General features: G+C 42.3%; 1 protein-coding gene across 1 annotated transcript; it reads left to right on the forward strand.

Moving 5' to 3' along the window:
• The first annotated feature begins 212 nt into the window (after positions 1-212).
• On the forward strand, positions 213-1,556 carry LOC124007470 (C-C motif chemokine 19-like). Its single transcript, XM_046318071.1, has 4 exons — positions 213-408; positions 673-793; positions 936-1,060; positions 1,215-1,556. The coding sequence occupies exons 1-4, from the start codon at positions 348-350 to the stop codon at positions 1,232-1,234; spliced, it is 327 nt and encodes a 108-aa protein (XP_046174027.1). The 5' UTR covers positions 213-347; the 3' UTR covers positions 1,235-1,556.
• Positions 1,557-21,265: the final 19,709 nt, after the last annotated feature.

The raw sequence follows: 21,265 nt of genomic DNA on the forward strand, positions 1-21,265 counted from the left end.
TGGCCAAGGTGTATGTAAACTTCCGACTTCAACTGTATCTCCCCATCGACGGTGAGAATGATTTACAGATATTTCCGCCAGTTGTAACTGCAGAGAAAGTACCCTTCAACTCCATGGAAAAGCACTGGCAGAGCCTACTTTATCTTTGTTTGTTTTAAAGGTGAGAGTTGAGGGGCGTGCTGAGCTGAAGCATGGTTTACGGGAAATGGGTGCGTGACTTGATGGGGGTGAAAGTGAAAGGAGTTGTACGGTGAGGATATAAAGCTGTGCCTGGACAACAGTATCCCATTTATCTGCAGATCCTTGTTTAAAATATTGAGACACAGACAGAGAACAACTAAGACAGAATGTCCTTACGGTTGGCTGCACTTCTTCTGTTGACATCAGTCCTCTGGAGCCATGCAGCAGGTGAGATCCTCTCTTCTACTGCAGAGCTACTGTTATTAACTACTTTTACTCCAAGTTGTTTTCATAGTAACTACTATAATAACGTCTTGGTTACATGATGCTGTGTCTTGATCACTAGTTATCTGTGGAACTGAATACGCTCTTCGTCTTCTCAGGAGAATGTTGAAATGTAATTTTAGTAGAATGCCATACACAGAGAGAATACACAAAGATACAGAGGGGATAGTCTAACCTGTGTTTGTGTTTGTGTGTGTGTGTCTGCAGCAAACACAGATAAAGCAATGGACTGCTGCCTGACAACAACCGATGCCAAACTTCCCCACAGAGTGGTGAAGTCATTCCGTATCCAGACAGTCAGTGGAGGATGTCGGATACCTGCCACTGTGTAAGCAACATTAATCATTCCACACACTTGTACAATACGTTGCCAAATGTAACACATCACCCTAACCACAAGTTCATGTTTTCTGGATGTGTGTGACTGCATTGTTGGAACTATGTCTGATCTAAGTTACTTCTGCCAACAGGTTTGTCACGAGGAAGAATCTTAGACTGTGTGCTCCTCCTGCCACCAATAACAACTGGGTGACCAAACTCATCAAGCAACTGAAGAGGAAATCGCAGAATGGAAAGGCCAGAAAAAGGAAAAATGGTGGGATTCTATCTTAAAGTGTGATGCAATTCACATTAATCAATTCTATAAATGATAACGTTTTCATGGTCACCACCCATTTTCTTCCATCAACGGTGAAGGTCCACCCGTGTCTGCATTCAACTGTTTCTCCTTGTGCATTATTTCTCCTCAGGCAAGAACAGTAGACACTGAAAGACTGATCCCTGAACATGGAGCTCCAGAACACGTTCTGCAAGAAACAATAATCAGCAGTTGGACACATTTTGTCAATGACATTTTAGAAGTTAGTTCTCATTGTAGGGTGGATGCACCGCGATACTGTTGAATCGATTGAATTCTCCCGGTTGCCATTTTTCTTTTTGACCAACACTGTTTCACGTGTACTTCGTGTACTGCAGAAATAACACTGCGTCTTTTCTAACCTTTCTCACAGTCACTTTAAGTCCCTATAAGCTGGATGTTGTATTATATAGATACATTTTATGTAAATAAAGTGTTTGCTTTTTTAAAGAAATATTGTGTTTTTCATCTCAGTATTAATTAGGTATTAATTTTGTCCAGTTAAAGACTTGTCCATGGTTTTTACATTGTACAACATTATTGGGAGTAGTTAGTAGTTCAATTTCCAAGATATTCACATCCATTCATAAAACACAATGATGAACTCCAGCCAGTTGTCTCTGGTGTCAGTAGAGCAGGTTCTAACATCATCAAGGGATAGGTACAGGGAAACATCTGAGTCATAGTCTGTGTTAAACACTGCATGTGTCATGCAGGTGAAAGAGGACCCAAAAGCGACTTAACAGAAACAGAGTTTATTTAAATCCAAACAGGGAATAACAAAAATCCTCTAGTCTGTAGAGGGGAATAACTAGAGAAGCGGCCACAGACTGCAGGTCGCTTCGGGTAGGCGCAGGCCGTAGTTGATAGAGCCACCTGCTCACACGCAGCATCTGATGAAGGCAAAAAACACGACAGGACAGGGCGAAACACAATCACAGCATGGTGAATACAAAACAAGGAACCGACGGGACAGGAACGGATCACAAAGGAATAAATAGGGACTCTAATCAGGGGAAAGGATCGGGAACAGGTGTGGGAAGACTAAATGATGATTAGGGGAATAGGAACAGCTGGGAGCAGGAACGGAACGATAGAGAGAAGAGAGAGCGAGAGAGTGAGAGAGGGAGGGGGAGAGAGAGGGATAGAAGGAGGGAAAGAACCAAATAAGACCAGCAGAGGGAAACGAATAGCATGGGGAGCACAGGGACAAGACATGATAATAAATGACAAACATGACAGTACCCCCCCACTCAATACTACAATCATACGACCGGTGAGGAGGAAGGGAGTTGGCTCGGGACCGACTGAAGACCGTGCGCAGATCATGATACTCCTCCGGCACTCCTGTCAAATCGCCAGGCCTACCTCGAGGAGGAGTGGTCCCCGGAAGGAGATCAATACTACAATCATACGACCGGTGAGGAGGAAGGGAGTTGGCTCGGGACCGACTGAAGACCGTGCGCAGATCATGATACTCCTCCGGCACTCCTGTCAAATCGCCAGGTTCCTCCTGAGAAGTAGGGACAGAAGAAACGGGAGGGATGGCAGACATTAAACACTTCACATGACAAGAAACGTTCCAGGATAGGATAGAATTACTAGACCAATTAATAGAAGGATTATGACATACTAGCCAGGGATGACCCAAAACAACAGGTGTAAACGGTGAACGGAAAATCAAAAAGAAATAGTCTCACTGTGGTTACCAGATACTGTGAGGGTTAAAGGTAGTGTCTCAAATCTGATACTGGGAAGATGACTACCATCTAAGGCGAACATGGGCGTAGGCTTATCTAACTCTCTGAAAGGAATGTCATGTTTCCGAACCCATGCTTCGTCCATGAAACAACCCTCAGCCCCAGAGTCTATCAAGGCACTACATGTAGCACCCGAACCGGTCCAGCGTAGGTGGACCGACAAAGTAGTACAGGACTTTGATGGAGAGACTTGAGTAGTTGCGCTCACCTGTAGCCCTCCGCTTACAGATGAGCTCTGGCTTTTACTGGACATGAATTAACAAAATGTCCAGCAACTCCGCAATAGAGGCACAGGCGGTTGGTGATCCTCCGTTCCCTCTCCTTATTCGAGATGCGAATCCCTCCCAGCTGCATGGGCTCAGTCTCAAAGCCAGAGGAGGGAGATGGTTGCGATGCGGAGCAGGGAAACACCGTTGATGCGAGCTCTCTTCCACGAGCCCGGTGACGAAGATCTACCCGTCGTTCTATGCGGATGGCGAGAGCAATCAAAGAGTCCACATCTGAAGGAACCTCCCGGGAGAGAATCTCATCCTTAACCACTGCGTGGAGTCCCTCCAGAAAACGAGCGAGCAGCGCCGGCTCGTTCCACTCACTAGAGGCAGCAAGAGTGCGAAACTCAATGGAATAATCCGTTATGGACCGTTCACCTTGGCATAAGGAAGCCAGGGCCCTAGAAGCCTCCCCACCAAAAACTGAACGGTCAAAAACCCGAATCATCTCCTCTTTAAAGTTCTGGAATTTGTTAGAGCAATCAGCCCTTGCCTCCCAGATAGCTGTGCCCCATTCTCGAGCCCGGCCAGTAAGGAGTGAAATGACGTAAGCAACCCGAGCTCTCTCTAGAGTATGTGTTGGGTTGGAGAGAGAACACAATCTCACACTGCGTGAGAAAGGAGCGGCACTCAGTGGGCTGCCCGGAGTAGCAAGGTGGGTTATTAACCCTAGGTTCTGGAGGCTCGGCAGGCCAGGAAGTAACAGGTGGCACGAGACGTAGACTCTGGAACTGTCCAGAGAGGTCGGAAACCTGAGCGGCCAGGTTCTCCACGGCATGGCGAGCAGCAGACAATTCCTGCTCGTGTCTGCCGAGCATGGCTCCTTGGATCTCGACGGCAAGCGTCTGAAGTCGCTGGGTCCATTCCTTGGTCGGTTCCTTCTTTTATGCAGGTGAAAGAGGACCCAAAAGCGACTTAACAGAAACAGAGTTTATTTAAATCCAAACAGGGAATAACAAAATCCTCTAGTCTGTAGAGGGGAATAACTAGAGAAGCGGCCACAGACTGCAGGTCGCTTCAGGCGCAGGCCGTAGTTGATAGAGCCACCTGCTCACACGCAGCATCTGATGAAGGCAAAAAACACGACAGGACAGGGCGAAACACAATCACAGCATGGTGAATACAAAACAAGGAACCGACGGGACAGGAACGGATCACAAAGGAATAAATAGGGACTCTAATCAGGGGAAAGGATCGGGAACAGGTGTGGGAAGACTAAATGATGATTAGGGGAATAGGAACAGCTGGGAGCAGGAACGGAACGATAGAGAGAAGAGAGAGCGAGAGAGTGAGAGAGGGAGGGGGAGAGAGAGGGATAGAAGGAGGGAAAGAACCAAATAAGACCAGCAGAGGGAAACGAATAGCATGGGGAGCACAGGGACAAGACATGATAATAAATGACAAACATGACAGCATGAACCTACATACCTACTTACTTAGGGCTGAGCCGGTGCAATAACATTTTCTCTGCCATGAACAACTCTCTTGGCACTTTACAAGTAATTCATTAACACACTTAAAGACAGATTTACACTTTAACCAAATGTGTTATTCCTTATTCTTATAAACCTTATTCCATAGTTATGCTCTATGGACCTTCTATGTTTAATTTCCTCAAATGAAGAAAAGGCACAGGCACTTGGTCTGGTCCAAGGTGTGGCCTAGCATAACTCTCTCCAATGATAACAGAATGTCAGCTAGAAGAATGGAGCACTGGGACATCAGCTGCATGTCTCCCTGTGACTCCATCTAATGGCTCATGAGAGTGTGACCTCTATATTCATGGCAGCCCGATGTAGGTGAAGTTTCATCAGGCTACTCCTCTAAACCCCAGACCTGTCAGTCTAAAATACATCTATGCGTGGGGACAGACTGACTCCTCAGAATGACAGTTGAAATGCAATCAGTCTGTTCAGCCAGGGAGGCGACAGAACATGGGCTGTATTCCTATTCCTGTCAAGTTGCAGTCCACTATCCATAGCATGTGTTTCCAAGACCGCTATTCCTTCTAACTCATGACTTATGATAAATAGCTCAAATGGGATGTACACTGAAAGTCATTTTTACAGATGAGGGTAGTTCACTTCAATGGCAGATTGTCTCCATTGCCTGATAAATTTGAGCAGAATCCTCAGTAATGAGGAGGTGAAAGTGAAAGTGCGTCATCTGTTGGTGATTTATGAAGCTGAGCTAATAATGAGCTTTATAATATTAAGCTCCCCCCTTTGGCTCCACAGGGAATTTGTACCTGCGCTATGGATGGCAAAAGGGTAATGGAATACAACATGTAGTGCTGGAGATACTTTGAATATGACCTTAGAGATTCACATGTATCATTTTCTGTGGATTTAATTATTATCAGTAGACTTCTAATTGTAATGTTATATCACAGAAAAGAGCAGCACACATAGGCTCACACCATACAGACTCTGGAACAGTGGAAACGCGTTCTCTGGAGTGATGAATCACGTTTCACCATCTGGGAGTCTGGCGGACAAACCTGGGTTAGGCGGATTCCAGGAGAACGCTAGCTGCCCGAATGCATAGTGCCAACTGTAAAGTTTGGTGGAGAAGGAATAATGGTCTGAGGCTGTTTTTCAAGGTTTGGGCTAGGCCCCTAGGGGAGGCTAGGCTATGCCCCCACACTGAAGGGAAATCTTAACACTACAGCATACAATGACATTCTGGACGATTCTGTGCTTCCAACTTTGTTTGCAACAATTTTGGGAAGGCCCTTCCTGGTTCAGCATGGCAATACCCCCATGCACAAAGCTAGTCCCATACAGAAATGTTTTTTCAACCTTGGTGTGGAAGAACTTCACTGGCCTGCACAGAGCCCTGACCTCAACACTGTCGAACACCTTTGTGATGAATTGGAACACCAACTGTGAGCCAGACATCAGTGCCCGAACACACTAATGCTCTTGTGGCTGAAGCAGTGTTCCAACATCTAGTGAAAGTCTTCCCATAAAAAGGCTGTTATAGCAGCAAAGTGGGTACCAACCTCATATTAATGCCCATTTTGGAGAAAAAAATGATCCTTTATTTAACCAGGTAGGACAGTTGAGAACAAGTTCTCATTTACAACTGCGACTTGGCCAAGATAGAGCGAAGCAGTGCAACACAAACATCACAGAGATACACATGGGATAAACAAATGTACAGTCAATAACACAATCGAAAAGTCTATATACAGGGTGTGCAAATGTAGTAAGATTAGGGAGGAAAGGCAATAAATAAGCCATAGTGGCAAAATAACTACAATTTGGCAATTAAACACTGGAGTGATGGATGTACAGAAGATGAATGTGCAAGTAGAGATTCTGGGGTGCAAAGGAGCAAGAAAATAAACAACAATATGGGGATGAGGTAGTTGGGTGGGCTATTTACAGATGAGCTATGTACAGGTGCAATGATCGGTAAGCTGCTTGACAGCTGATGCTTAAAGTTAGTGAGGGAGATATAAGACTCCAGCTTCAGTGATTTTTGCAATTTGTTCCAGTCATTGGCAGCAGAGAACTGGAAGGAAAAGCAGCCAAAGGAGGAGTTGTGTCATGCTCTGACCTTAGAGAGATGTTTTATTTCTCTATTTGGTTAGGTCAGAGTGTGATTTGGGTGGGCATTCTATGATTTCTATTTCTTTGTCTTTTGGCCGAGTGTGGTTCCCAATTGTGGTCTCTGATTGGGAATCATACTTAGGCAGCCTTTTTCCCACCTAATGTTGTGGGTAATTATTTATTTTCTATGTGTGTTTGTGTGCGCCACGGTTGCATCACGTTCGGTTTCTGTTTACCTGTTTTTTTGTGAAAGTTTCACTTTATTAAAAGATGTGGAATTACATGCACGCTGGGCCTTGGCTCATATATGACAGGGAGATTGAAGACAGTAAACGTGACAAGTTGGCTTTGGGAGTGACCAGTGAAATATACCTGCTGGTGCACATGGGTGGGTGTTACTATGGTGACCAGTGAGCTGAGATAAGGCGGGGCTTTACCTAGCAAAGACTTATAGATGACCTGGAGCCAGTGGGTTTGGCGACGAATATGAAGTGAGGGCCAGCCAACGAGATAATACAGGTCGCAGTGGTGGGTAGTATATGGTGCTTTGGCGACAAAATCGATGGCAGTGTGACAGACTACATCCAATTTGTTGAGTAGAGTGTTGGAAGCTATTTTGTAAATGACATGGCCGAAGTATAGTCAGTTTTACAAGTGTATTTTCGGCAGCATGAGTGAAGGATGTCTTGTTGCGTAATAGGAAGCCGATTCTAGATTTAATTTTGGATTGGAGATGCTTAATGTGAGTCTGGAACGAGAGTTTACAGTCTAACCAGACACCTAGGTATTTGTAGTTGTCCACATATTGGGCTGGCGGGGGCAGGCAGCGATCAGTTGAAGAGCATGCATTTAGTTTTGCTTGCATTTAAGAGAAGTTGGAGGCCGCGGAAGGAGTGTTGTATGGCATTGAAGTTCATCTGGAGGGTTGTTAACACAGTGTCCAAAGAAGGGCCAGAAGTATACAGAATGACATGTTCGAGGAGGAGGTGTCCACATACTGTTGGTCATGTAGTGTATCTTTGACCAACAGTCATGTGAACTGTGATAAGGGCCTAAGGATTTTATTTCAATGGACTGATTTCCTTAAGAACTGTAACTCTTAGAATTGTAAAATGTTAGAATTCTTACATTGTGTGTATATATTTCTGTTCAGTGCAAATATATAAAGCATCCTAAGTATTTCAGTTTTTTTTGTGGTCCACATAAAGGATTGCTTTATATCGGGAGTTATTATTTTTCTTATTGCCATCACTTCATTTTTTTCCACATTAATTTTATATCCTGAGATGTTTGAGTATTCTGAAAGGAGCCATTGAGTTTTCATTATTGGTCAGGTAGATCATCTGCAAATAACTTCAGTTTATATTCATGTTTACGAACAGAGATACCTGTTACTTTTGGGTCCCACTAATTCTTACTGCAAGCGGTTCAATTTCCAACGCAAACAGGAGGGGAGAGAGGGGACAACCCCATCTTGTGCCCATTTCTAAAGCAATTTCATCAGATAATGTATTATTTGTGTATATTTTTCAAGTGTGACCTTTATAAAATATTTGTATTAAATGTATTATTTCAGCTGGAAAGTTGATGCTTTCAATGTTTTGAAAAGAAAAGGAAAATCTATATCTTGTTTTTTTGCATATTGTATATTGCATATTCCGGCGCTGACAGAGATGGCCGCCTCGCTTCGCGTTCCTAGGAAACTATGCAGTTTTTTGTTTGTTTTACTTGTTATGTCTTACATTGGTACCCCAGGTCATCTTTGGTTTCATTACATACAGTCGAGAAGAACTCCCGACCATAAGAGCAGCGTCAACTCACCATCAGTACGACCAAGAACATGACTTTCGCGAAGCGAATCCTGTGTTCTGCCTTTCACCCAGGACAACGGAATGGATCCCAGCCAGCGACCCAAAAAAACGACTTCGTAAAAGGGGGAAACGGAGCGATCTTCTGGTCAGACTCCGGAGATGATGAAATCCAAGCAAGGGTAGCATTCCAGAGGGACATCAGAGACTGTAACGTTCTTTGCTTCACGGAAACATGGCTCACTGGAGAGATGCTATCGGAGTCGGTGCAGCCAACTGGTTTCTCCACGCATCGCGCCGACAGAAACAAACATCTTTCTGGAAAGAAGAGGGGCGGGGGCGTATGCTTCATGGTTACCGTGACGTGGTGTGATCATAACAACATACAGGTACTCAAGTCCTTCTGTTCACCTGATTTAGAATTCGTCACAATCAAATGTCGACCGCATTATCTACCAAGGGAATTCTCTTCGATTATGATCACAGCCGTATATATTCCCCCCCAAACAGACACATCGATGGCTCTGAGCAAACTTTATTTGACTCTTTGCAAAATGGAATCCATTTATCCGGAGGCTGCATTCATTGTAGCTGGGGATTTTAACAAGGCTAATCTGAAAACAAGACTCCCTAAATTTTATCAGCATATCGATTGAGCAACCATGGCTGGAAAAACCTTGGATCATTGCTATTCCAACTTCCGCGACGCATATAAGGCCCTGCCCCGCCCTCCTTTCGGAAAAGCTGACCACGACTCCATTTTGTTGATCCCTGCCTACAGACAGAAACTAAAACAAGAAGCTCCCGCGCTGAGGTCTGTTCAACGCTGGTCCGACCAATCTGATTCCACACTCCAAGACTGCTTCCATCACGTGGACTGGGATATGTTTCGTATTGCGTCAGACAACAACATTGACGAATGCGCTGATTCGGTGAGTTCATTAGAACGTGCGTTGAAGATGACGTTACCATAGCAACTATTAAAACATTACCAAACCAGAAACCGTGGATTGATGGCATTCGCATGAAACTGAAAGCCCGAACCACTGCTTTTAATCATGGCAAGGTGACCGGAAACATGACCGAATACAAACAGTGTAACTATTCCCTCCGCAAGGCAATCAAACAAGCTAAACGTCAGTATAGAGACAAAGTAGAATCTCAATTCAACGGCTCAGACACAAGAGGTATGTGGCAGGGTCTACAGTCAATCACGGATTACAAAAAGAAAACCAACCCAGTCACGGACCAGGATGTCTTGCTCCCAGGCAGACTAAATAACTTTTTTGCCCGCTTTGAGGCCATACAGTGCCATTGACACGGCCCGCAACTAAAACATGCGGACTCTCCTTCACTGCAGCCGACGTGAGGAAAACATTTAAACGTGTCAACACTCGCAAGGCTGCAGGCCCAGACGGCATCCCCAGCCGCGCCCTCAGAGCATGCGCAGACCAGCTGGCTGGTGTGTTTACGGACATATTCAATCAATCCCTATCCCAGTCTGTTGTTCCCACATGCTTCAAGAGGGCCACCATTGTTCCTGTTCCCAAGAAAGCTAAGGTAACTGAGCTAAACGACTACCGCCCTATAGAACTCACTTCCGTCATCATGAAGTGCTTTGAGAGACTAGTCAAGGACCATATCACCTCCACCCTACCTGACACCCTAGACCCACTCCAATTTGCTTACCGCCCAAATTGTTAGCTAGATTACTTGTTGGTTATTACTGCATTGTCGGAACTAGAAGCACAAGCATTTCGCTACACTCACATTAACATCTGCTAACCATGTGTATGTGACAAATAACATTTGATTTGATTTGATTTGAACTCAACCATGTTCTTGTACTTGTTTGTGTCTATTTCAAAAATAAAACTTTGTTGTGTTACAGTCTGAATTTAAAATGTATTAAAATTATATTATTTTGTCGCTGGCCTTCACACAACACCATATAATGTCAAATTATTTTGACAAATTAAGTTAAATGAAAGCGGAAATGTCTTGAGTCAATAAGTATTCAACCCCTTTGTTATGGTAAGCCTAAATTCGAATTTGCTTAACCTCTCTAGGGTACGTGGGATGGTAGCGTCCCACCTCGTCAACAGCCAGTGAAACTGCAGGGCGCCAAATTCAAAACAACAGAAATCCCTTAATTAAAATTCCTCAAACATACATTTATTTTACACCATTTTAAAGATACACTTGTTGTAAATCCAGCCACAGTGTCCGATTTCAAAAAGGCTTTACGACGAAAGCAAACCAAACGATTATGTTAGGTAATTGCCTATTCACAAAATAACACAGCCATTTTTCCAGCCAAAGAGATTATTCACAAAAAGCAGAAATATAGATAAAATTAATCACTTACCTTTGATGATCTTCATCAGATGACACTCATATTACTTCATGTTACACAATACATGTATGTTTTGTTCGGTAAAGTTAATTTTATATCCAAAAATCTGAGTTTACATTGGAGCGTTGTGGTCAGAAATGCATTATCTCAAACAAACATCAGGTGAAAGTGCAGAGAGCCACATAAAATGACAGAAATACTCATCTTTAACATTGATAAACTATACAAATGTTTTCATGGAAATATAGATACATTTCTCCTTAATGCAACCGCTGTGTCAGATTTCAAAAACACTTAACAGCAAAAGCACACTTTGCGATTATGTTAGCTAGCCACGGAAATACATACAGCCATTTTCCAGCCAAGGACTGTCAAAAAAGTCAGAAATAGCATTAAAATTAATCACATACCTTTGATGATCTTCATCTGGTGGCACTCCCAGGTCTCCATGTTAGACAGTAAATGTTTGATTTGTTCGATAATGTCCCTCTTTATGCCCCTCCTTTTTGTTTACGCGTTTTGTCCAGTAAGCCGAATGCAGAAGGCGCATGCACTAATTCCAGGACAAAACGTTTTTAAAAAGTACAATAAAAGTTTGTAGAAACATGCCAAATGATGTTTAAAATCAATCCTCTGGTTGTTTTTGTAATAAACAATCAATAACATTTCAACCGGACAAAAGCTTCGTCAATAGGAAAGGAGAAACAAGAAAGGTGCGTTCACGATCAGGGCGAATGGCTGATGAATGGAAATTTCCACTGGTCACTGATTGAAAGTGCTGTATCTCCCTCATTTTTCAGAGTAAAAGCCTGAAACAATGCATAAAGACTGGTCACATGTAGAGGAAGGCACAGAGCTCATGAACTGGGTCCTAAGTCTTTGTATGATGGATAGGCTTTCAATGGAAAAACAGCCTTCCAAAATAATAGTTCTTCCTGGTTGGATTTTCCTTGGGTTTTCGCCTGCCATATCATTTCTGTTATACGCTCAGAGAGTATTTTAACACTTTTGGAAACTTTAGAGTGTTTTCCATCCAAATCTACTAATTATATGCATATCCTATATTCTGAGACTGAGTAGCAGACAGTTTAATTTGGGCATGCTTTTCATCCAAAATTCCGAATGCTGCCCCCTACCCTAGTGAAGTTAACAAGTAATAAGTTGCATGGACTAACTCTGTGTGCAATAATAGTGTTTAACATGATTTTTGATTGACTACCTAATCTCTGTACCCCACACATACAAATTATAACTGGTTTCGCATGATTTAGTCAAATCAAATCAAATTTTGTTGGTCACATACACATGGTTGGCAGATGTTATTGTGAGTGTAGCAAAATGCTTGTGCTTCTGGTTCCGACAGAAATACCTAACATGTAATCGAACAATTCCACAACAACTACCTAATTCACAAATCTAAGTAAAGGAATGGAGTAAGAATATATACAGTACATATGAGATGAGTAATGCCAGATATGTAAACATTAGTAAAGTTGCATTATTAAAGTGACTAGTGATCCATTTATTAATGTGGTCAATGATTTCAAGTCTGTATGTTGGCAGCAGCCTCTCTGTGTTAGTGATGGCTGTTTAACAGTCTGATGGCATTGAGATAGAAGCTGTTTTTCAGTCTCTTGGTCCCAGCTTAAATGCACCTGTACTGACCTCGCCTTCTGTTCACTTCTAGCGGTGTGAACAGTCAGTGACTTGGGTGGTTGTTGTCCTTGATGATCTTTTTGGCCTTCCTGTGACATCGGGTGCTGATTGGGTGCTGTAGGTGTCCTGGAGGACAGGTAGTTAGCCCCCAGTGATGCGTTGTGCAGACTGCCCTCTGGAAAGCCTTGCGGTTGTGACCGGTGCAGTTTCCATACCAGGCGGTGATACAGCCTGACAGGATGCTCTCAGTTCTGCACCTGTAAAAGTCTGTGAGGGTTTTAGGTGACAAGGCAAATTACTTTAGCCTCTTGAAGTTTATTGAGAGCTGTGAGATATTTGCCAGGTTTATTTGCTATTAAATAGTATGCTTTATTTTAGTTTAACTTGTAGTTGTTGGCTCTTTTCAAAAGTAAAAATTGTATTCCTGCTTAATGAGGACATTTTATTTTCTTCTTTAGCTTGCAAAGATATTTTATGGGCTTTTTCTAAGATAGCACTATCTTTTTCTTAATTTAAATTTCTATATCAGATTAAACTTTTGCAGAGTATTGGATTCTAGAGGGTTTGCCTATGTATCGGCAGGACAGAGCGGCAGCGTCTGGTAACCTCAAGGGGGGTGGTGTGTGTCTCTGTTAACAACAACTGGTGCGCAATCTTTATTATGAATGAAGTCTCAAGGTTTCTGCTTGCCTGAGTTAGAATACCCAATGATAAGCTGTAGACCATACTATTTAACAAGAGAGTACGCATCTATTTTTTTCATAGCTGTCTATTTACCACCACAAACCGATGCTGGCACTGAGACCGCACTCAACAAGCTATCTAGGGCCAAAAGCAAACAAGAAAACCCTCATCCAGAGGCAGCATTCCTAGTGGCCAATGATTTTCATGCAGGATGTCACCTGTGCAACTAGAGGCGAGAAAACTCTAGATTACCTTTACTCTACACAGAGACGCATACCAAGCTCTTACTCGCCCTCCATTTGGCAAATCTGACCATACTATATCCTCTTGATTCCTGCTTACAAGCAAAAACTCAAACAAGAGGTACCAGTGGCGCGCTCAACTCGGAAATGGTCCAATGAAGCAGATGCTAAGCTACAGGACTGTTTTGCTAGAACAGACTGGAATTACGTTCCAGAGTTTATCACATCAATCACTGGCTTTATTAATAAGTGCATCGACGATGTCGTCCCCGCAGTAACCGTAGTAAACCGTATGCACTATTGTAAAGTGGCTGTTCCACTGGATGTCATAAGGTGAATGCACCAATTTGTAAGTCGCTCTGGATAAGAGAGTCTGCTAAATGACTTAAATGTAATGTAATGTAATGTACACATCCCAACCAAATAGCATGGATTATAGGCAACATCCACACAGTGCTAAAGGCTAGAGCTGCCTTTACAAGGAGGGACACGCACACACACATATCCCAGAATCCTTCACTGCCTGCAGACTACAATGCACTGATAAGAGAAACATCTGGTCTGGAACCAACTTCAGCCTTTCCTTCGCCAAAATTTAGGATTTCTCAGGATTGGGGAATGCTTTTCATTCATTATGAAAAATAAACAAAGTTTCCTCATCTATGTTTGGAAAGCACTTTTTGCTTTAGCCTGTATACATTTTTCAGGAGCAGAACAGGAAATGGTTATCTCTTGCTGCTCTATTTTCTTTCACTTCTGTTCAGTCCCTTTCATAGTCACTCTGTGTCACCATGGCCTGCACCCTGTGCCCTGTGACAGGTCCTCCCCGTTGTCCATCCCACTGGTAAATACCACACCCTGCAATCATACACCTATCAGCAGCCTCTTAGTCTGCCTCTCACCCAGGAAATGATGTTCTCAACTCTGTCGATCTCTGTTTGTCTCTCGTTCTCTCTATCTGTCTCTTGGGGTTGGGTGCTTAGAATAGTAAATTGTATTTCCACCAACCATTTCATTAGTTTGCATTCTTTTTGAAGGCAGTGGACAGACGTCAGTTCAACAAATAGTTTTGATTTACATTTGGTTGAGTTGTCAACTAATGTGAATTCAATATGAAAAAAAAATAATATTAGAAAAAAATACGAAATGCCTTTACGTTGATGACTTTTTAAAAATCCAATCAGATTTACACATTGATTCAAAGTCATCACATACATTTATGGGGTTGAAATTATGCTTAAACAACTTCAACCAGTTTTTGCCCAGTGGGCAGTGTCAACTTGAGGATTAAACTAATGCATTATAATATTCACATATAGGCTTTGTCTTCCTTGATCATTCATTTTAAGAGTTTGTACTACTTTATATGCATGTACAGTACCCGTCAAAAGTTTGGACACACCTACTCATTGCAGGGTTTTTCTTAATTTTTTTGGTACTTTATTTATAGATTTTCAGATATATATATTTTGATTTGTTTAACACTTTTTTGGTTACTACATGATTCCATATGTGTTATTTCATAGTTTAGATGTTTTCACTACTAATAGTAAAAAAATAAAAAATAAAAACCTTGAATGAGTAGGTGTGTCCAAACTTTTGACTGGGATTGTATATATCGACATTTTTTATGTACAACATTTATATTTGTATAGAATACACCTAATATAGAATATAAGAGACATTTTAATTTCATTACATTTCACTGAATTAAATTGTATTTCCTTTGACTCAAATTCAATTTGCAATTCTGTATTCTGTTTACTACTTGAATTGGAAGAATTGAATTGGAATTATGAGGCATTCTCAATTCCATTCTGAAATTAGTCCAACCCTGCTGTCTATCTCTCTCTCTCTCTCTCTCTCTCTCTCTCTGCCTCTCTCCCTTAGCAGTACACTCACGTGGGATATTCACAGATCTGCTCCCACCCTTCTCAACCCATTGCCACTTTGAGGCTGAGACAGTGGGAGTGAGTGAGGGGCTGTGATAATATCTCCTTTCCTTCTTTCAGTTTCCCAGAGAGCTCTGACAGTGCACTGAAAGAGGATTGGAGGGTGTGTGTGTGTGCATGTGTGTGTGTTGGAGAGAGTGAGGGACATTTAGGGAATGGGTTAGGGGTACTGAATGAGTTGAAGGAACAACACATTAGGCTGATGGAGGTGCCAGTGGGCTACTCTTTACACCCCCTCCCCTCCAACCTCTGCTCACTAATGCACTATCTACCCAGAGCATGCTGGGTAATCCCTGGGTCTGCCTGGGAGAAACTATGGGAGGCTTTTATCAGTGTGTTACAATAGCAGACTTAATGGAAGAAGCTACAGTGTACAGTGTAGTTCATGTATTTAAACTTGAGAAATGGTGTTGGAAGAATATTTTAATCGAGTTCTGAACGCTGACCTAGTGCTTGTTTGATGTATAGAATAGTGTGAGGCATCACATTTGAGGTAGACAGCCAAAGACCTTTCATCCTTTCAGGACTAGTCTGTCATGAGGTATCGGGTAACCTGGGATCAATGTTTTCACTAGTTTCAGTCCTTCACATTGCTGACTGATCCAGCTATGGGCTTTCCAAGATGTTCTCAAAAGTCTTCAGTTTAGTTCTATAGGGGATCAAATCAAATAACATTTTATTTGTCACATGCACCGAATTCAACAGGTGTAGTAGACCTTACTGTGAAATGCTTACTTAAAAGCCCTTAACCAACAATGCAGTTCAAGAAATAGAATTAAGAAAATATTTGCTAAATAAGTTAAAGTAAAAAATAAAATTAAAAGTAACACAATAAGATTACATAACAATAACGAGGTTATATACAGGGGGTACCGGTACCGGGGGAGGGGGTTCAATGTAAATAGTCCGAGTAGCCATTTGATAACTTGTTCAGCGGTCTTATGGCTTGGGGGTAGAAGCTGTTAAGGAGCCTTTTGGACCTAGACTTGGTGCTCCGGTATTGCTTGTCGTGCGGTAGCAGAGGAAACAGTCTATGACTTGGGTGACTGGAGTCTTTAACCATTTTTTGGGCCTTTCTCTGACACCGCCTAGTATATATTGTAGGTCCTGGATGGCAGGAAGCTTGGCCCCAGTGATGTATTGGGCCGTATGCACGTCCCTCAGTAGCGGCTTACGGTCAGATGCCGAGCAGTTGCCATACCAAGCGGTGATGCAACCGGTCAGGATGCTCTCGATGGTGCAGCAGTTGAGATTCTGGGGACCCTTGCCAAGTCTCCTGAGGGGGAAAATGTGTTGCGTGCCCTCTTCACGACTGTCTTGGTGTGTTTGGACCATGATGGTTTGTTGGTGATGTGGACTTCAAGGAACTTGAAACTCTCGACCCGCTCCACTACAGCCCCTTTGATGTTAATGGGGTCTGTTCAGCCCTCCTTTTCCTGTAGTCTATGGTCATCTCCTTTGTCTTGCTCACATTAAGGGAGAGGTTGTTGTCCTGGCACCACACCGCCAGGTCTCTGACCTCCTCCCTATAGGCTGTCTCATCGTTTTCAGTGATCAGGCTTACCATTGTTGTGTCGTCAGCAAACTTAATGATGGTGTTGGAGTCGTGGTTGAACAGGGAGTACAGAAGGGGACTAAGCACACACCTCTGAGGGGCCCCAGTGTTGAGGATCAGCGGGGCAGATGTGTTGTTGCCTACCCTTACAACCTGGGGGCGGCCAGTCAAGAAGCCCAGGATCCAGTTGCAGAGGGAGATGTTTAGTCCCAGGGTCCTTAGCTTAGTGATGAGCTTTGTGGGCACTGGTGTTTAACGCTGAGCTGTAGTCAATGACCAGCATTCTCACGTAGGTGTTCCTTTTGTTCAAGTGGGAAAGGGCAATGTGGAGTGTAATTGAGATTGTGTCATCTATGGATCTTTTGGGGAGGTCTGTGGATCTTTTGGGAAGGTTTCCTGGTGATGGTGTTGATGTGAGCCATGACCAGCCTTTCACAGCGCTCCATGGCTACTGACGTGAATGCTACCGGGTGGTAGTCATTTAGGCAGGTTACCTTCACATTCTTGGGCACTGGGACTGTGGTGTTCTGCTTGAAACATGTAAATAAAGTGAGGAGAACTAAACCTCTCAGACAGACAGCAGCAACCATTTCTGCTGATCTCTGATTCATTTATCAGAGGCAGGGTGAGACTGAGAGAACATTGAAGCCTTCCACTTAACAAAGGCACTGAGTCAGACAGAGAGCATCATGGGAATTTACATTCTGTATGAGAGCAGGGGTAACAGCTGTGGGGTTATGGGAGATGTAATCAGAGGATAATTATTTATATGTTGCTGCTGTAGCAATAGGCTATGGGCTAAACCCACACAGAGGTAGAATTACTTCAACGTGAACTGGTCATTCTTTTTAGTTTGAAACATAGAAAACATTTTCTGCAGTTTGACATGATATCTTTGATATGATATCTCTATCTTTCAACAGGTTAAACATGATCTGAGGGTTCTTATCAGATACAATGTTTTAGACCTACCCTGAAAGCCCAGTTTGATCTGGTTCTGGGAAGAAAACCGATATATTTGTCACAGCCTGAAAACTTACTCAGAGTGCAGCTGAGTCTCTCATCTCCACACTATCTCATTTACCATCCTTCACACTGTGTACAGTATATACAGTACATACATATGAGAAGAGCTTTTTGTGGTAGAGGACATGGAAGCAAACCTTCAAACCAATTCCCTATCCTGTTAAATCTCCTATTTATATCTAAAATCTTTGGACAGTGGGAGGGGAGTGAATAACATCGACATTGACAGAAGGAAACAGGATGAGGATGCTGAGTCAATAATTACCATAACTACCCATCACTATTGATGAGAGGAAAGGGTAGGCATTTTATACGTCTGTTTGAGAGAGGAAGGGGGAAAGCAAAGGAAGAAACAAACTAAATCACCATAATAGGCCTCAATCCCAGATGTGGACCATTGTGGAGTTTTCCTTTGTTTGCCTTCCAAATGCACTTCTCTTCACCAACTGGCATTCTAACAGTTATCTGCTTTTCAGCAGATGAGATTAGAGCCTCTATTGCAAATAAACAGAAGTCATTCTGTAATAAACTTTAAGTGCATCACACCACAGAGTCAAGGGTTGCGTGATCATGGATTGCAGAAATCTCTGTGTCTTATTGTTGCATACTAAATTAAATAAGCATGTCCAGGTCGTAGAGTGGCTACTCAACCAGTCCCTTATTCTCTAGTAAGTGCTGCTAAGAAGCCCTGTAAGAGGAATGTGGTCCCCTGAAGACCTGGTAGTCTTCAGGGGGCCATAATCATAATAAAGCCCGTTCAGGATCATCACTCGTTACGGGATTGGGTCATGGAAGCCTGCCTGATTCCCAAAGGCTGTCTATCACTGTGATGTCATTATGTTCCTGCAGCTCCTGGCAATGCAGAGGGAGGATGTTCTTAAAGACAACAGTGTCGTGTCTTTACTATCATTAACTGAAGACTTTTAGTTTTTATCAAAGATTCTCTGTAATTAGCATTTCCTTATGAACAAATCAGGCAAATGTAATTAACTAGGAAGTCGGGGCAACATGGAAAATATTCAGATTACAAACTTATAATTTTCCTAATACAACTTTTCAGATATTTTAATACCTGATCAATTTGTCTTCTTAATTAATGAGTTATTTATTTTACCTCACGTTAGTCTAATTCCAAACATCGTAAATTGTTGGTTATCTGTACTAACCCAGTCTTCATTATGAGACATCCATACATCAATTGTCTTAAAATCATTTATTTACTTACTAAGTAATTCACAGATATGCATAAACAAACAGTAGAGAGTTACAAGGAAATGATAACAGACTTTCCCTAGTGGGATAAACCGGCATCGCGGCTTGGTGTACAAAAGGGAAGTGGGGGTCGACTGAGATAAGACAGTTGACAATTATAACAATTGAAATGCTAATCTTTTGCACATTAACGCTCACTCATTCGGGAACAATTAATAATCAATAAATATATTTACGCCCAGTGTGTCGTCGGGGTCTCTGTTGAAAAGTTATTTTCTGTTGGAGAGTTTGTCCGCCCTCTCTGTCGTGGTTAGAATGGATAGTTCAGAGTGACATTCATTAATGTCGTTATGGATAGATGTTTTGGCGGTTGTCGGTATTTGCGTTCAATGATTCCGAATTCCTAGCTGCAGACTAGTAATTAATATCAAAGACTTGTTCTTATTCTGTCAGTATCTATAGTCTAAGAGTTTAACCACATGGTATGGTTAAAAGATTCAGCCATCTTCTCAAACCTTGAACCTCTCGTTATGGAGGTAAGCTGGTCTGCAACCTTTGTCCTCTAGTAATTGAGGGAAACATGGTCTGTTGAGAAATTCTCAAGGTAGGGGTTTTATTCGGAATTGCAGAAAAAAAGCTGTCTCATGACGCAAGGTCCTAACTGTGCTCATGGGTGGTCCTCTGATTTAGTTAAACTCAAAAGGGAATTGGAGTTTCCTTCATTAAACAGTCCAAAATCACATTACACAATTTTACAAACAGTATCATCCTCACTCATTCATCTTATACAACAATTAGATGTAAAACTCATATCTGAGGCTTTTATATAAACAGCGTTATGGTAATGTGGCCGTTTTGACTCCTATGAGTTTCACAAAAATGTACCAAACGGACCCGTTCGTAGCTGGATTCTTCACCGATCTTTCCAGAACATAAATGTTGTTCGGACCTCAAGTTCTGTAAGGTGGAAGAAATTCCTTTGTTCTCTTTTATGAAAACTCTACTCTCTCTCAAAAAGTGGCCATGAGGAGATTATCTCCTCCAGTAATTTACGTCCTCTTTCTGACCACAGCAGCCTGGTTGTAGTAGACAGGGAGAGGGGGATGGGGCTTGCTGTACCCAAAGAGGGCAACGTCATGACAACAGGGTGAAAGCCTCTTCACCAGCTACCACTCACTTCCTGACAGCGGAATCTATAGTGTTGGAAAATGTATAACGGTGAGAAGAGAAAATGCTTTCCCCTATATTTGAAAGAGGGACATGGTTTTTGATGTACAGCAATGGGTTTTGGTCCATCTATTTTCCTTTGAAACATGTGCCCAGTCGGTTGTCGGAATTGTTTTTGGTCCAGTGAGATGGCACATTAGAATTCTACATTTGACGTTACTTGGGGGGTCCAGTAATAACACCCTGAGGCAGAATCAAGAGGTGACCCCATGAAGCTGGTTGAGAGAATGCCAAGAGTGTACAAAGCTGTCATCAAGGCAAAGGGTGGCTACCTTGTAGAGTCTCAAAAATAACATATATTTTGATTTGTTTAACACTTTTTGGTTACTACATGATTCCAAATGTGTTATTTCATAGATTTAATGTCATCACTATTATTCTACAAAGTAGAAAATAGTAAAAATAAAGAAAAATCCCTGAATGAGTAGGTGTGTTCAAACTTTTGACTAGTACTATATATATAGTAATCATAATAAATAATCCATAGCAATGTGTCAATGCTCATAAAACCCCTGCTTCCTCCAGGTCTTTTTGATCTCAGTTTGAAGGAATGGGCCACAAGAATTTAAAATTAAATACAAAAGCATACTGAATTTCCACTTTACATGCTTTATAGCTATTTTAGCCATTTGTTTTTATTTTATTTTTTAGGGATCCCCATTAGTTCCTGACAAGGCAGCAGCTACTATTCATGGGGTCCAAACACATTAAGACATTTATATTACACATAAAACAACATTTGAAACACTACAGTACATCATATAACACAGTCACACCACCACATATCCATCCTTTCGAGAAGCCCTCATAATTGCATGCAAAATACCCATTGTAACTGACAATTAACCTGTAAGTCTAT

This window comes from Oncorhynchus gorbuscha, linkage group LG20 (assembly GCF_021184085.1).
Source record: "Oncorhynchus gorbuscha isolate QuinsamMale2020 ecotype Even-year linkage group LG20, OgorEven_v1.0, whole genome shotgun sequence".
Classification (NCBI taxonomy): domain Eukaryota; kingdom Metazoa; phylum Chordata; class Actinopteri; order Salmoniformes; family Salmonidae; genus Oncorhynchus; species Oncorhynchus gorbuscha.

Coding starts and splice junctions, on each gene's coding strand:
- LOC124007470 (XM_046318071.1), top strand. CDS start 348: ATGTCCTTACGGTTGGCTGCACTTCTTCTGTTGACATCAGTCCTCTGG. Junction 409..672: donor CCTCTGGAGCCATGCAGCAG/GTGAGATCCTCT, acceptor GTGTGTCTGCAG/CAAACACAGATAAAGCAATG. Junction 794..935: donor TGTCGGATACCTGCCACTGT/GTAAGCAACATT, acceptor TTCTGCCAACAG/GTTTGTCACGAGGAAGAATC.